The sequence below is a fragment of the Perna viridis genome, chromosome 6 (assembly GCF_037379345.1).
Source record: "Perna viridis isolate PV_CMFRI_1.1 ecotype Kerala chromosome 6, ASM3737934v1, whole genome shotgun sequence".
Taxonomy (NCBI): Eukaryota; Metazoa; Mollusca; class Bivalvia; order Mytilida; family Mytilidae; genus Perna; species Perna viridis.
Window position 1 is genome coordinate 33826692 of NC_142450.1, and position 17208 is coordinate 33843899.

A 17208-nucleotide genomic window follows, 5' to 3' on the forward strand; every position below is an offset into this window, starting at 1 on the left:
AATGATTATTGTAAAATTGTATTCATTACTATAGTTGAAAAGAATGTATTTTGGATAAGTTAAGAATAACATTATAACACTATGTGCATCAGTTAATTTGACATTGTATTGACCTTGATACAGCTATATAGCAGGCAGGATTGGTGTTATGTTAAATCAGTCTCACATTTTGTCTCATATCTATGTAAGATAACATACAAAGTGCCATTTTGTTTGGTTTGTAAATAACAAATAAAGTTCTATTTTAATATGGTAGTTTTGTTTTTGTTACAAAGATATGGTACATTAGTTTCTGCAAAAAACTACACTAAAGGATATGGTAGTATATAATCCAATTTTGATGTGTAAATCCCATAGTTTTTAAACAAAATAACGGCTATAGTGTTCAAAGTCAACAAGTCACTCCAGTTTTTGTTAGTTAAAGGGACATACATGCTAATAAAAACAGTATTAGCTGACTTATGAACTTGTCGAAGAGATTCCTTTGAAATAAAGTCTATCATGATTTTAATCCAAAAAAGTATATCATCTCACATTTTTTATTTCAATGGGATCTCAAATTACATGTACATCCTAAACTGTTTATTGCGAGTCTTATAATGTGCTATGGACTTTGTCATTGTCCAGTAAAAGACAGTCAAAATTGATGCAATAATTATTTAATTTAATATTCAGCTTAATTCACAATAATGTACTGATCTCCGTAATAACATATAACAAATTTCTGGCAAGGTATAAAAAATGTACACAAAGTTTATTAATAGTCAAACTTAGACAAAACAGTACATGTACATGTATAGTAAATTTAGAAATTACTGCTGTGCAAAAAAAAATGTGCTAAACTTAATATCACCATTATGGAACTATTGTCTAATGTGGAGTTTACTTTGGATTGCAAAATCTAAAATCCCATTATTGACTTAAATAACAAAATCAAAATAATTGATACACAGAATACTTTCTGAATTTACAATATATCAAATCATCTTACTAAGAGACATTTTATGAGAATGAAAAAACGTAATTTCATTCTACATTGAGTTTTACATAGAGTTTCTGATTTAAACAAACATAACATTTATATTACCAATTACAAAACTTAACAAAGATATAGACAGTATCAACAGGAACTAAGCTATTGCACTATTCAATCTCATCTTCACATACCATAAATGAAAGTTACATCTATCATCAATATATATGTACAGCTTGCTATGAAAATTAATTTTTCCTGACCTTTAATTTGAAATTGAATTATTTAAAACTTAAGTTCCACAATACTGTCATACATTATCATGATTAAAACATTCAATCAGTTATCAGCCACCTACCATAGACACCCTATCAATATAATTAGAACTTAAGTTTGACATGGCTGCAAACATAAAAATTTGGGTGGTGTACTTCTTTTTGCTGTTTTCCCAATGGGCAGTTATGCAGTAAAAAGTAGTTTCCAAAAAATGATTGAACACTATAGGTTAATCTTATTTTTTTTCTTAAATTGATACAAATTCACTTGACAGAATCCTCTGTGAAAATTAGCAACCACAAAAATTAATATGCTAACAGCACGTAATGAGTTCATCATGGAAAGTAACTAAGGATAACTTAAGTACAAAATACGCACACATTCTGTTTCTCAATAAAGGAAGTAAAAGTGGTTGTGTTCAAACTTTTGTTTCAAACATTGAATACTTATCTACTCTTCTATTCCCATCTATCCTTGCTCTTTTGCCTCTGTGGTCTCAGGCCTAGGGTAGAGTGCTCACCTCCAGTACGAGATGTCATTATACCACTTCTGTAGTCTCAGGCCTAGGGTAGAGTGCTCGCCTCCAGTGCGAGAGGTCATTATACCACTTCTGTGTCTCAGGCCTAGGGTAGAGTGCTTGCCTCCAGTGTGAGAGGTCATGGGTTCGATCTACTGCCGAGTCACACCCAAGTCTTAAAAATTAATAGACACTGCTTCTCCAACAAGCCTGTAGTATTTAAGGGGATAAAATGACAATTGTTCCTTCTGTATCATAATAATAAAAATATGACCTCAGCATGTTGGGCTAGTACAAAGCAGGATCAATTGGTCAACCATTCTCATCCTAAAATGCATGAAATATCTGCAATTGGATGTCAAACCATAATCAATCAATCAATCAATCAATCTTTTGCTTTATAAACTTCTCTGTCTTTTAAGGCAAACTTGGGAAATATCTTGTCCCATGCCCAGTGGTTATTGAAAGATTTCTTCCAGTTTTTTTCTTTCAATTTGCTTAATCCTTGATCTGCCCCGGGGTCTTCAGATAACTAATCATATGATATTGTGAGTCAGTGCTAACATCATTCATAAAACCAGTTGGTTTGTTACATGAAAAACCAAAGTTCAGAATAAGAACATTTAACACATCAAGTTCAAAAACAGACTTCTTTGTTCACACTATATCAAAAATGTATTATTTGTTTACATCTAAGGTGTTTCTATTATTCAATATATACTTCAAAAACATTTCATTCATTCAAACTGTATAAAAAAGTATCATATATTGTAATACACCTAGGGACTTAAATTATTAAATATACACAGGACTCTGTCTTAACTTAACCATGAACAAACCATAAACTTATCTTAACAAGACCTCTTCAGAAATACTTTCATCTCTGGTTCAATGCATTCTGAACCAGTGTTAACTAAAAAACTGCCCAAAACAAACAACACCTTTAGTGAGCGGTAAGTACACATGTTTCGCTTATTTCACATGAATTTTTCCATTGCTAATACTATCACAGTTCTGCACAACAAAAATACAGTGTATTCAAACAATGTCATTTAATGGAGGAGACATACAAATATGTGTTTAAGAAGCTTCATAATGTTCCATCCACAAGAGATTAAATAACTCTTTCTTAACACTGAAATTGTGTGCATGACATTGACTTATAGGAGCCTAATATATATATATATACAAGTGTTTGCTTCCTTTTTTGTTTGCTTATATCTTTAATTAAATGGCAATCTTATTACACCTCTCCATTTAGAAATTAAAGTAAATATTATAATATTTCATAAAATCTTTGTTATTTTTACTATTAACAAACAGGCAATTACTGATCATATCACTACTTATTAGGTATCATGTGAAATACATTTTCATTTTTTTCACAAAAAAATTCTGAGTTAACAAATATCTAATTAACATTCAAGTCCAATAAAGTCATTACTACATAGCATTTTCTAGATCAAGTCCAATGGTTTTCTGGAACCCTATATCATTGGATCTGATATGGATATTGTTGTATCATACTTTAACATTAAGACCAAACACTTCATAACAAGGCATAGAGCCATTAACTGGTACAAACATCACAATATGTTTTAATGTCCAGCTCAGTCATGGTCCACCTTTATATGAGTTGATCTTGAGGATCACACCCATGTTTTACACACTACTATTCTTGTGATATTGTCATTGTCAATTTACAAATAAACAGGAATTGTTCTACTTAATGTCAAGGTCAAAGTCCACCACCTTCATCTTGTGGAGGAACATAGTATCTAAAACCATTCACCTGTCAATGAAAGATTAAACTTTATGAAACCTTCATGCTATATAAAAGAAGAAAACATTTAATTTTGTTGTTTTAAAAAAAGGGGAAGGCAGGATACCCTGTAAAAATCAAGTAGTTTCTCCATCACCTGTTTATTGTTGCACCAAACATTTCTTCCAGGTGCAATGTAACCACATTTGTAATTTTTAAAAGTGGAAATTATCATAAATTCTTAAATGAAAATTCTTCATTCTGAGTATTTTACTCTGAAGAATATCAGGCACCTTTCTGAATCCATTACATGTCTACCTAATCAAAATATTGCATGTTTTCCAAATTGTGTTTTTTCTGATGATGCAAACACTTTAAGGCCTATAACCAATAAATTTTATGGATATTCAAATGAAAATTTTTGTATTAATGTTTTAGTAAAATCAAAAACTTATTTCAGTGAGAGGTGCATCTAGTAGTAGGGAGTAAATTATACAGTAGAAAATTTCACGTTTACTTTTTTGTCTTACCTCTGTGTCATAGTTGATAACAAATGTAGGTACATCTAATTGGTCAGGAGTAATGGTACCATACAGATACTGTACACCTTTCATGTTATATACTTTATGTTTGAGATCTGATGCCGTGAATGTTGTGAAAAACCAGGTCGCCAACTAAAATACAATTGATGAAAGCAAATTTTCAACAGGCAAAGCTGTATCTTTGAAAATTAACTACTTGAGAAGGGGGATGAGAATATGTTAGGCCAAAACTATGCCTAAACTTGTTGTTTAAACATATATTGAGTAATCCAGATCCCCTGTCTAGAAAAATCAGTTTTAGTTAACACGACTTTGACCTGTGACCTTCAAGATCAGTAAATGAATTTATTGTCAATTATGCTACCCCTTGTGTAAGTTCAATTTAATCCTTACCTTAGACCACCAGGTTGGATGTACTACATAGAATGCCTTCAAATTCTTCTTGTATCTGTTGAAAAGTAATAATAAAATGTTAGCTATAGTTACAGACTATTAAGTATTTGACTTCCATTTTGTTGAACTATGCATTTTTTTAGGAGAAAAAGTACCTGTATCCTTAGAAATTCAAAACAAATTGTCGGTTAGTTTCTCTTAAGTTTACATCTGACCTTGAAAATCTATAGGGTTCCAGAATTTTCCAAAGACTGAGTACATTCAAAATTAAGTAAAAATCTGTTAGAGGTTGTTCATTCAAGAGTGTTCACTTGCACATTACAAAATCATGAATGGATCAATTATTTTAAAGTAACTTATTCGGCAATAACTTTTTAATTTACCATGTACTGAAGAGAAGGAAGGAAACTGTTACATCATTATCACTATTATGTTATAAGAGGACAAAAACATCATATTTAAGACTTACTTCTCATCCAGAATATGGTAGACATTTTTTAGATAGTTCATGGGTGGATGATTTTCTGCAGTTGACTGAGTATGGAAGTAAACAACAATGTAATCTTTGTCTACTATGGGTTCCATCACTCTAATCAAGTACAGAAAAGCCTGAAATATATATTTATGTTTAGATAATATACAAGGGTGTCTTTAGGATTTTCATTAAAAACAGGTTACATGACATATAATAGCACCAAGAAAAATATAATGAAGAGATAGTTTCTTTCAAAAACAAGACTGATTTTTAGAATTTAACATAAAAACCTGTTTGCTCATCTCAGAAACTGTATGTGACTGACCACCCAATGAAATAGTTAACATGAGGGATGCATCCACTTACACTAGACTTGCATTTTGTTTAAAATTATCCTTAACTTTAAAAATTATTTCATAAGTATTCATCCTCTTATTTTAGAATGTTATGTTTGACATTGTAGCTTTTGACACTTTGTGAAACAAGCAAAAAAAACTTCTTTTAGACTATACAATTAAAATATAAAAAAGTGCCTCCAAATTGGATATTTAAGTATATTATTGTATTCAATTAAATGAAATAGAAAGATGATGCTATCCAATTAAGTATGGAAGTAAAAGCATGCAATGTTGGTAATTTGAATTTTCTTGATGAAAAATATGACTTAAATCACCTTTTCCAAATCTACAGTGTTGGCAGGTAAAAGTTTGCCCACAAATGCCACGACAGGTCTGCCAAACTTGTCTGTACCCGTTCTATATAAACATTTCAATCCAGCAATATCTGTCAAGTCTTCTGTCTTGGCCCTTTTCAAAAACCTTTCATATCTGAAAGATACAAGTACATTTGGGTTCTTAAAGTAATTCAGGTTCAAATGTTACCTAAAAGAAAAATCCCAAAATTAGGTACAAGTACTTAAAATTAAGGATTTACTACATGTACACCTTTCTCATTTTAGTGCTTTAGTACTAGATTTAATGTTAATAAAGTCTCATGTTCTAAATAAATGAAATAAATAAATAAAAACAAAAATAATAAAGAGCTTTGCCAATTATAGCATGGCACAACTGTAACATGTTGATCTCTGTTCACTTGAGGCAATTGTGGACACAACATTAGATTTTAACAAAGATAACATAAAGACTTAAGCATATGAAGGAAAAAAACACGGAGATTATATTGCATTAACCAATTAATTATACCTGATAACCCCTAGAAATAGCCATCAAAGTGTTTGTAAAATTTACTTTTTAAGATATTGAAAGGTCAAATTTAGTTGAAATGCCCCATGGAAAATTGGCATCAAAATTTGTATGCACTCTTTCCTTATAAAAGCAGTCAAAAAATATCTACATCAATGATGCTTCAGAATAAACTTAAAATAGCTCCTTGGTTGTTTTCTAGATGTACTGAATATATTTTAGGCAAAAATGACTAAATTGGAGAAAATGATATGTCACCAATTACCCGATACTTACATAGAATGGTACTTAAAAGTACAGATCTTTGCGTTTGATTCCTATAACTCGAATCTGAATTCTGATTGAAATAAAAAAGCAGGAATTTTCATACAGAATCTACTAAAGAACTTCAGTTCTTCAAACTGGGACCAGAAATTAAAAAAAAAACCTTTTTTGAGGCATAAGCTGCATTGGCCTCTCTTCCAAAATTGAAAAACCATAAATCTGATGGAAAAAATACAGACAAGAATCTTTCATAAGAGATCCAATAAAAAATAATTCAAATTCGGACCAGAAATTAAAATGTTTATACATTGGGCCACAACAATGATACCATTATATGACCTTGGGGTCATATAAAAAAGAGTTCCATTAATAACCTTCAATTCAATTCAAATCTCTTTAACTTAATACTGGTGATTAATGGTTACAACATACCAAATATATAGTCAAAAACATTTCATTTTGGCACATACTTGAACACAATTACAAAGAGCATTTTGTTGATAGGGATGTTGTTTGGCTGTTTCCAACAAATACTTTAATATGTTCCAATACAATTACTCACAAAATCATTTGGAAAGAGAGAATAACCAAAATAAAGATTTTTGAAAGTCAGTGAATATGTGATTTTCACAAATTTATTTTACTCAGCAGAAATTTTCTTCAGAATTTAAAAAAAAAAATCACATATATCTATATAATAAGGTCACAGTCATCAAACAGCCATTCAAACTAATAATCTAACACTGGGATGTGATATCTATAGATCTGAGTTTCTCATCTGAGTATATCCACAGCATGCAATATCCATAGATTCAATTGTCTCCCAAGCATGTGATATCCTTAAATCTCATTATACTTGAGCATGTGACATCCATAGATCTAAGTATTCCTAGCATGTTATTTCCTAAACCGGAGAATTTCCCAGGATGTGGTTCCCTAGACCCAAGTACATTCCCAGCAGGTCCTAGACCTGAGTATATCTAAAGCATGTGTTTTATCTAGATCAGAGTATACATGTATCACAAGAATATGATATGCCTAGATTTGGGAATATCCCAGCATGTGATATGCCTAGATCAGAGAATATTCCAGCATGTGATATGCCTAGTTCTGCAAATATCACAGTATCTGATATGCCTAGATCAGAGAATATCCCACATGTGATATGCCCAGGTATGAGATTATTCCAGCATTTGATATGCCTAGATCTGAGAATATCCCAGCATCTGATATGCATAGATCTGAGTATATCCCAGCATGTGATATGCCTAACTCTGAGTATATCCCAGCATGTGATATTCCTAGATCTGAGTATGTACCAGCATCTGAGTAGATTTCCAGTATTTTACCTTCTCTTGTTATCAAGCTGTCTCTGTTCCTCAGTAGATTTACCATACATGTATGACTTTTTATGATTATCAGGATTATCCTCCATCTTAGCAAAAGGATGTCGCCCTACTTCTACTACTGTGGATGTGGCGAATTCTTTGTTCAAATCAACCGTCTCTTCAAATTCTGATAGATTATTGTTCCCTAGATTCATAAAGCATGTATATGGTTATATTCTTATATGTCTACAATATCATTATCTCAAAAAATATAGCAGAAAACTGACTTTCTGAGTGAAGATAAACTAGACACAAAAAGTTTACAGTAATTCAACTTACAAAAGTTTTACAGTAATTCAACTTTAAAGATGCATCAAAAAACCAAAGTAATATTGAAAAAAAAAACATAACCATAAATGGTTAACTGAATGTTGATCAATATCATTAGCAGATATATCATGCAGTCAAGTCAATTGACACGATCCAAGCGAGAAGGTTAATGTATTCGTAAATGGAAGCAAAAGCTAGAAGGAAGGCATGTCACCTGACTCAGACACAGATCTACCCAGTCATCACTCTCTGAAATGCAGCATGCTTGGTTACCAATTAAATGGGTCAGGATCAAACCTAGAAGCCACTGATGATCAGAGCATAAGAGTTAATAGCTGGTCAGGCCACAAAAATAAGTGTATGTTTTAAAGAAATTCAGAATATCTGAGCTTGTCCTCTTCATACAATAACATTAAATTAAAAACCTACTCATAGCTGCCATAGTGGGTTTATCTAGAATCCTAATTTGTCTCTCTGGTATAACTGGTTCACCATCTTCATTACCAATATCCAGCGGTAACTTGGATGGGGATAATCTTTCTTCTGTCTCATTTCGAGGAAAATATAATGGTAATATTTGTAGGTATGCATCCTTTAAAATAACAAAATTATTTTCATATCAATGGCAAATGCAGTTTACCAGTATCTTAAATAGTGACTGTGTTGTTTTTTTTTTGCTTGTTTGTTTTTTTTGGTTAGGCTTTAGGTATAGCGAAAGAATTTATTGTAAAGGACTTTGTTTTCCAATGTCACTTTTTTAATAACATGTTTATACTTTAAACAAGAATAACAAATTAGCCACATGATAATTAATTAGAATGATTGCATATTGATATACAATCACAAGTGCCAGAGAATCCTATTTTGTGATTTTTTTTTAAATTCTTACTGACTGAAAATTTCTTTCTAATAGCAGTAGACAGAGAAGAGACATTATTAAGAGGGTCATTATTAAGTGGGCCATTATTAAGTGGGTCATTATTAAGTGGGCCATTATTAAGGACATATGTCGTGGGCTGTTGTCAAAATAAAAACCAACAATATCATAGGTATTGATTTTCCAGTTCTCTTTGTGCCAGCTCAAGTGATGAAGACTATCTTGTGAAGATGATAAAGGATTTCCTTTCATTCTAAGCTGGTGTTTAAACATGCACGTGACTTTAACCCCTGGAGGGTAATTACATTTTTTTCCCACCATTTTAAATTTCATGGGAGACACAGATTCTCCTTCAATGCTCTTGTGGATTACAAGATTTTTCCTCTGAAGTTCATGGGTTGAAATCTAAAATTTAACTATCTTGAGTGGAGAAATCTTTTAATCCCTTGGAGACCGAAAGAGAATCTGTTTATCTACAATCACTTAAATCATTCAAGACTAAAACAGATAATAATTGAAAACTCACTATAGCTTCTTCATTACAACAAAATATCACTGTTTCAATGTCCTCTCCGTGTTTCTCTAGAAATCTTCTAATTGTTCCTGGAATGTTTGCAGGGAATAAGACTTTGAGAAATTCACTGAATGAAATCTTATTTCCTACTGCAAATATTGAATGATTGGTAAAAATGAAAAACCCTGCAACACTGATTTCTTAAGATCATTTATATGCCACAAAAATGTAGAAGTTTTAATGAAATTCTTCATGTAAGAAATTGTGTTTAAAAGCATCATAATCTGACTAACAGATTGATAGGATGATCCTTACAAAACAAATAATGTTAGTTGATTGTGATAAAACATCCAATTGCAGATATATTTTAAGACAAGAACATTTGGCCAAATGAACAGACCCAGCTCCTACTAGTCTAACACACTGAGCCAGACCTTTGCAGTACATTTTTTTGTACTACATGTAGCTAGCTCACAGAAAATACAGTCTGGAGGTACCTCATGTCATCCCACTCTTAACACATCATTCTGACTCTAGGCCAACTAATATTCACTCTATCCCTTAAATAATGCATGCTGCATGAAAAAGCAGTGTTTACCAATTTAAAACTACCACACAAGGCAAAAAAGCTACCCCAAGACCACAGAGGCAGTCATAACAAATTATGGGTAGTCAATTGGGTATTTGGAATCAAGGCTTGTGGGTCACAAAATTTGTATTCCAATAACCTTTCAAATGAAGTATAAGTAAATGAATGACAATTCATATTAGTTATCTTACATCTGAAGAGGTGTAGTTCTTGTAGCATAGAGTAACAAATTTCCATCCATAAAATAATTATCTTTAACGTTATCTTAACACAATAAATGTACATGTATACTCTAGTTATTAATAGTATCCTACTTATTGCTAAGTGAGATCCGTCCTTGACAGGGTAACCTCTCTTCATTGAATGTACAGGATATACAGCTATTGACTTAATATTATTCTCTCTGAAAAGAAAATGGTAAAATCATGAAACAATGTACATGTAGTTATTGTATTAATGGTAAAATCATGAAACAATGTACATGTAGTTATTGTATTAGTAGAATTAGCATTCTATTTACCTTTATTAATATACTAGTACGTACATGTACATGTACAAACTGGGCAAGTGGTGATACCATTTGCAAACACAGGGGATCAGGGTTTGAACCGCCTTTATCTGGAAAATGTGTTAATTTTGTTCAAAACTAGAGCAAAAATTAGCAAGGCATAGCCTGAAAGCTCCTTTTTCAAAACCTCTGGACCTACCATGGATTCATCAGATAAAATATGTACATATTTGTTTTGTGGAACTTGTCATTCCTGAAATGCAATTAAACACCTACAGAACACTGGCACAAATAACAATGCTGAGATAGCCATGTGAAGACAGATAGTATTTTATTGATTATAGGGGTTAAAAATTGGCTGAAAAACTTTGCAGTGAATTTCAATTAATTTTTAAATCATTAAATTTTTTTTCATAATTCTAGAACTGCACTTCAATGTGTATTAAGATTGTTTCTAAAGCAAATTAAATATTTCTGCAATAATAAGTTTTTGATTTTTTCCACCCAATGTATCACAATGGGATCTGTCTGATTCTTACAAGATCCATACAAAACAGCAATACTTGAATTTTTCAAACAAAGAATTGTAACAATAGATATTCCATTGTTAATGATGACTATTCAGTTTACCACTATAAAGACTTATATAATTGTATATTAATTTTACCTAACAATCTGCATAATATTTCTGTAGCAGGTATACAGGGCACTCTCGGCAGCTGTGACATATTTTACGTTATACCGAGGGCCAACCGTATGGATTACATATCTGGCAAGTAAATTATGCCCTTTTGTCAATTTTGCTTCTCCCGTTTTACAAACTGAAAATATGACAAAAATATCTTGAATTAAAAAAATCAAAAAAACATTCTTAAATACTGTAAAATCAGATATTTTTGTCAACTCAGTGCGATAAGACCAAATGAAAAAAAAAGATGTATGTTTCTTATTACCCTACCAACCCAATTATTTTAGCTAACATCAGTGTACCTTAAAGTTTTTTTTTTTCTTTAAGTTTGAATCTTTCTTCCATAGACTCAATGTAAGAAAAATAGTATCCCTACCTACAGAATCTTCATTGTTTTCAATAGGAAACACACACATTTTTTTTGTGTTGGCTTAATGACTATATGAACTTAAAAATACATAGAATCCATTTATAGTACACTGTAGATACATGTACAAGTACTAGTAGCCAAATTAGACTAAAGCTGCTTCCTGATAGAAGTCCAAGTACATGTATATTGGTATTAGAGTTTTTACTAAAATTTAGTATTTTTTTTTACAGTATAACAGTACAAAATACTGTAGTTATTGTAGTAACCTACACTGATGAACAGAGGTTCTGATTAACACTTCCATGTCCTTTGAAATAATTAATATCATGGTTTATACTTTTGTCACCAAGGCAAAATGTGAATGGATGAATGGTATACAAAATATAAACAAATAATAATTCAAGTGTCTTTCGTTTTAACAATTTCATTAAGCCATCATGTGACATCATCTTTTCACATACACGTAATGCTTGAAAAGGAACATTTTTCATAATAGATGCTAATTAAATTAAACAGTTTGACAAAACTGTCCCAAATTATACATCCAAAATAAGCAACAAAAAAAATATTTCATTTTCTGCATCTGTCTCAAAGAGTTTTCAAGGGAACCAAGATTATAGCGGATATTAAAAGAACACAACTAAGAACATAAAGTAACTAAAATAATATATACAAAGTAACAAAGGTAAGTGAGCAACTCGGACTCCACTAAAAACTGAGAGCATGGACCAGGTGCACTGTTAGGGTGAGCATCAAAATCTTTTCTAGAAACACCCGCCAAGTTGCCCATAAAAAGTCAAGTCTAGGGTAGACAAAAGAGCAAAGGAAAGCTATGACAGGTTGAACAAATCAGTTTTCATGGTGCAAATGGATACACTGTAACAATCCACAAGTTCATGATGACGACCATAAAAATTCTTTAGTGATGACTTCAATCTTGTAGCAACATAACCCTGTTCCAGAAGCCTATTTGTTAGAGTTCTAGTGTGATACAAAAAGTCTGCCTAGTTTCGGCAAGCTCTGGCATAACATATAAGTTGTGATATGAAAATTCTGTAGGCAGGTGCTGAAGGGATGTTGCCACTGATGAATGGAAAGTTGAAAATTCTGAATAAAAAGTCATCACGTTTGTTGTAAAGTTTGGTCAATAGTTTTCTTTTACCGTCGATTTCTTAGTGTAGATCAAGATATGAGGCTGACTTCACAGTGTCTATAGTATCCTTTATCTAAGTTCTTTGGGGTAGATGCGATGCATCAAAACCCACAAACTAGGATTTTTTAACGATAATATGTCATATATATATAGTGGAAACTGAGATCAAAAGATCTAGCTAAACGATGTTCTTGGGCAGTACATAGATTTTTTTTCTAACTTTGAAAATTAAATTGGTTCTACTTCAAATAAAAATAAAATTTATATATGTTCATGTATTTTATGAAATGGTATCTATATTGCCATCACATTTGGCAAAAAAAAGATGTGAGTTCTATGGTATATGTATATTTTGTACATATAAAACAGCAATAATGTACATTGTACATTATATTCACCCTACAAATCCATGCATTACTACTTCCATATTATAAATAATTACTTTTGACATTCATTTTAATTTCCTCTAACAACTCAGGACCACCCTTTGAGTATAATGTTTCTGTCTCTACACTTTTATCATTCAATTTTTCATTTGTTGAATGAACAATAGCATGGACATTTAAAGTTGTGATGTCCCCACACCTGAAAAATGAATATTAATATGATGAAGCAAAACAGATAATTACAAATAAAGGATATAACAAGAGGCTCCCAAGAGCCTGAATCACTCACCCTGTTAAATTTTTGCCTTCCAAGGGCAATTACTCTAACAAGGAGTTGTCCAACAATTGTGACTCAAAGAAGACTTATCATAAGGATCATTTCATCAATTGAAAGTTTCTATATATTATAGTTTTCATGATATTGGCTTAAAACATTATTTTTTGCCTTTCAAGGGCAATTACTCTAATAAGAAATCATCCGACATATATGATCCCAACAGACTTTTGTAGGCCTTATCATAAAGATCATTTCAAGAATTGAAATTTCTTTCTATCTACATATCATACATTTAGTTTTCAAGGTATTGGCTAAATACTATAAAAAAAAACATCATTTTTCACCTTTCAATAGCAATAACTCTAACAAAGAATTGTCCAACAATTTTGATCCAGACTTTTGTAGGCCTTATAATAAAGACCATTTCGGCAATTGAAATGACTTGGCTAAACCTAACAGTTTTGGGGATGTATGAAAAAACTTTTGACTGACCCCTTGTTCTTTTTTTTTATTAACAGTTGCCATGTTTTTCAATACATCAAAAATCTCCATTTCAGATCTATGCAGAATGCCATAAAAAATATTCATACCAAGTTTGGTTCTAATTGGTCGGGAAGTTTCTGATGAGAAGATTTTTTAAAGAAATAACATTAAAAATAGGGGAAAAATGTAGAAAAAGGGCAATTACTCCAACATTGCTTAACAAATTAAAATGAAAATTTAACTACGGATAGATATCATCATGTTAAACACTTTTACTCCTTCAGAATTTTGCTAAACCTTATGGTTTTGAAGAAATATGCGAAAAACTTCTGTCTGACCTCTATGTTCTTATAGCATGGGTGTTCAGGTTTTTTTGACAGATCAAATATCCCCACATCAGTTATATGCAGTATATCCAAAAGAACATTCATACCAAGTTTGGTTCAAATTGGTTAAGCAGTTTCAGAGGTGAAGTTTTTTTAAAGTAATAATGTTGAAAATAGCTAAAAAAAAAAACAAAACAAATGAAAAGGACAATAACTTCAACATGGCTTAATGATTTTACACAAAAATTTGACCACAGAGAGATCTCATTTTTTAACACTTTTATTCTGTAAGAATTTTGTTAAACCTAATGGTTTTAGAGATATATGGGAAAACTACTGTCTGACCACTATGTTCTATTTTAAGTACCAACGGCCATGTTTTTCGATGGATCAAAATCCTACTATGTAGAATACCTTAAGGAACATTCATATCAAGTTTGGTTCCATTTGGTCTAGTAGTTTCAGAGGAGAAGAGTTTTTAAAAATAATAAATGACAACAATGGACGTCAAGTGATGGCAATACATTGCCAGGTGAGGTAAAAGGGAGTAGTCCTAGAAAATAGAAAATAGATAATTTAAAAAGCATGTACATGTACATAGTGTACATGTGTATACAAGTAACCTATAAATGTGAATACATATTTACAAGTACACATAAATGTACATCAATGCAGTCTTGTTAACCATAGCTGTAGTACTACACATATAATTTAATTTGATTTTTTACAAATGCTTTTCTCATCCTGGCAAGATGAGTTACATTCCATAAACTATCTTCAGTCTGTGATGTCATTAACTTCGATCAGTTCACAGTCCGGAATTCAAATAATTCATTTGAAGGGTTTTGATGAAAGGACATATCTTAATTGGACTTTGATTTAAAATTAAATCATAATGAATGTTTTCAATTTTTGACCAAGTTATGCTTGTATAACCAAATATGGGGCAGTTAATGCTTGTTTATAAACCACTTTGTTTGTGATGAGTAAACTGCCCCAAAGTTGGTTATTTCACATAACCTGGTCAAAAATTAAAAACAATCTTTAAGTAACATCCTTCATAACTTTGTGCTGTAATTTTGCTATATCTGCAAAAAGCTATATAAAACAAGATTAGAAAAAGGAACTAATGTGGTGAAATGCAATAAATGTGTATAACCTAAATACGAAATAGTAAATATTTTCTTCCTCTTTCAATACAGTGAAGAGACTGTATGGACATTAATGCACTACTGGAATTAAAAGCCAGTGGCATATAATGGAAAGCTTGCTACATTGTATATACAACATATGCATATGTGACCACAGTTAACCTATGAATATTTTGTGGTATACTCAATTTTGCTGTGATCAGAAAAGTGGGAAAAAAAAGTACCCAAGAAATTGATTTTCAACACTAAATAAGGCTTCACATTCTTTAAACTCATGAAAATTGATGACCGTGAATTTGTTCATTTCACTTGTTTCTCTTCCAGTACAGTACAGTACAGTCCTAGTACTGAATAATTCTGTCATCTGAAAGCTTGTTTAACCTTTGATATTCATCTTTTATTAATCTGACTTTTATTTTCTATTTTTATTATTTTTTGCTGCCTTTCTCAAAAAGGCGACAAAAAACAATAAAAAATAAAAAAAAAACAAATCAGATTAATAAATGAGCTTTCAGACAACAGGATTATTCAGTCTAAAGTCTTTTTACATATGACAAAATCTACATGTATGAAAATTAATACATTTACACTATACAAAAGTGTCTTTAATTTTGGCATTGCCTCACATCTTTTTCACATGGTTAATTAATCATAGCAAATGTTACTGATTTTACTTACCAGAGTATTATTTTTGCATTGAGATCATTTCTCCACGGGAATGGATGGAAAGCTTCAGCATTACTTCCATTTTCTCTTGTTTCAAGCAATGCTGTCAAATTCCATCGTGTCAAGTCTTCAATTTGAACTATAGTAGGTCTTGTCCCCAATGGATCATCCATTTCTTTGATGAAAGATTAAGCCCAGTTGAGCTGGTTACATTGTCATGCATGAAATCCAATCTCAATCATCAGCTGTTCAAAATAAAGCTGGTTTCTTTTCACTTCAAACAGAAATTATAGGTCAATAAATTGCAGTTTATACCGTATAACTACGCTATAAATGTCAAATTTAAAAAATCAATCGATTCTTAAGTGCTTAAAGGAAAAGAAACGCCAGTATTTCGTGTCACGAGGAAGTTATTGAGTGCTGGTCATTTCTATGTTTATCATGTGGTCCACCATTTTGAAGTCATGTGACAAAAACCATGATTAGAGGGTAGATAACATATTTTTAATATAAAAATAAACAGTATACTAAAGTATTGTGTGCGTTTCGAACTTTTGGTACTAAATTACAGATAAAACAATTAGACAATAAACATAAAAAATATATATGAAAGAACGATTAATGATATTAAAGTCAAGTTTTCAAAAACCAACCTCCTTTGTTTTAATGAACTAATCCATTCGTACGTCATGATCAAATCGCACCCTTTTCCATTCGTACCATAAATACAATCCTTAAATTTTCTAAAATTACCTTTATAATGCAAGTTAATTTAAAGCGTGTGTGTAGCTGGTATAGGAGGCATAACAAGTTATATAATGGTCATCTAAAAGAGAAGCCTCCCACTTTTTACTGGACATAATGCACAAAATCAAAATTTACATTTAATGGATCTGAAACCCAGGCAACTTCCTGGTTCTACAACTGGCATACAATGATTAAATAGCCTTAACTTACATTTCCTTCCCAATATCTCTAACAGAGTTGTCCATCTACAATTGAAAATGGATGTAAAGGTTGTCAACTCTGTACAAGAGATTGCTTCCTCCAAAAGTAAAAAACAAAAACAGCAAAATATATTTGTCACCTTTTTTTTCTATCAGCCCCTATTAAGAGCCATGCAAGTATTAGCCACTGTCCATGTTTATACTGAGGGGG

General features: G+C 31.4%; 1 protein-coding gene across 1 annotated transcript; it reads right to left on the reverse strand.

The window, feature by feature from the left end:
* Positions 1 to 643: 643 nt before the first annotated feature.
* On the reverse strand, positions 644 to 16519 carry LOC148614647 (protein GDAP2 homolog). Its single transcript, XM_088588897.1, has 12 exons — positions 16063 to 16519; positions 13204 to 13346; positions 11218 to 11371; positions 10357 to 10445; positions 9466 to 9542; positions 8492 to 8654; positions 7754 to 7937; positions 5612 to 5765; positions 4933 to 5072; positions 4464 to 4518; positions 4059 to 4202; positions 644 to 3558 (listed from the first exon to the last, which is right to left on the reverse strand). The coding sequence occupies exons 1-12, from the start codon at positions 16221 to 16223 to the stop codon at positions 3505 to 3507; spliced, it is 1518 nt and encodes a 505-aa protein (XP_088445023.1). The 5' UTR covers positions 16224 to 16519; the 3' UTR covers positions 644 to 3504.
* Between the last annotated feature and the right edge of the window lie 689 nt (positions 16520 to 17208).

Excerpts from the sequence above, each read along its gene's own strand:
- LOC148614647 (XM_088588897.1), bottom strand. The coding sequence starts at position 16,223 with ATGGATGATCCATTGGGGACAAGACCTACTATAGTTCAAATTGAAGAC. Across the intron at positions 5,766-7,753 it reads CAGCTTGATAACAAGAGAAG|ATATGAAAGGTTTTTGAAAA; the intron begins GTAAAATACTGG and ends TGTATCTTTCAG. Across the intron at positions 4,203-4,463 it reads ATCCAACCTGGTGGTCTAAG|TTGGCGACCTGGTTTTTCAC; the intron begins GTAAGGATTAAA and ends ATTGTATTTTAG.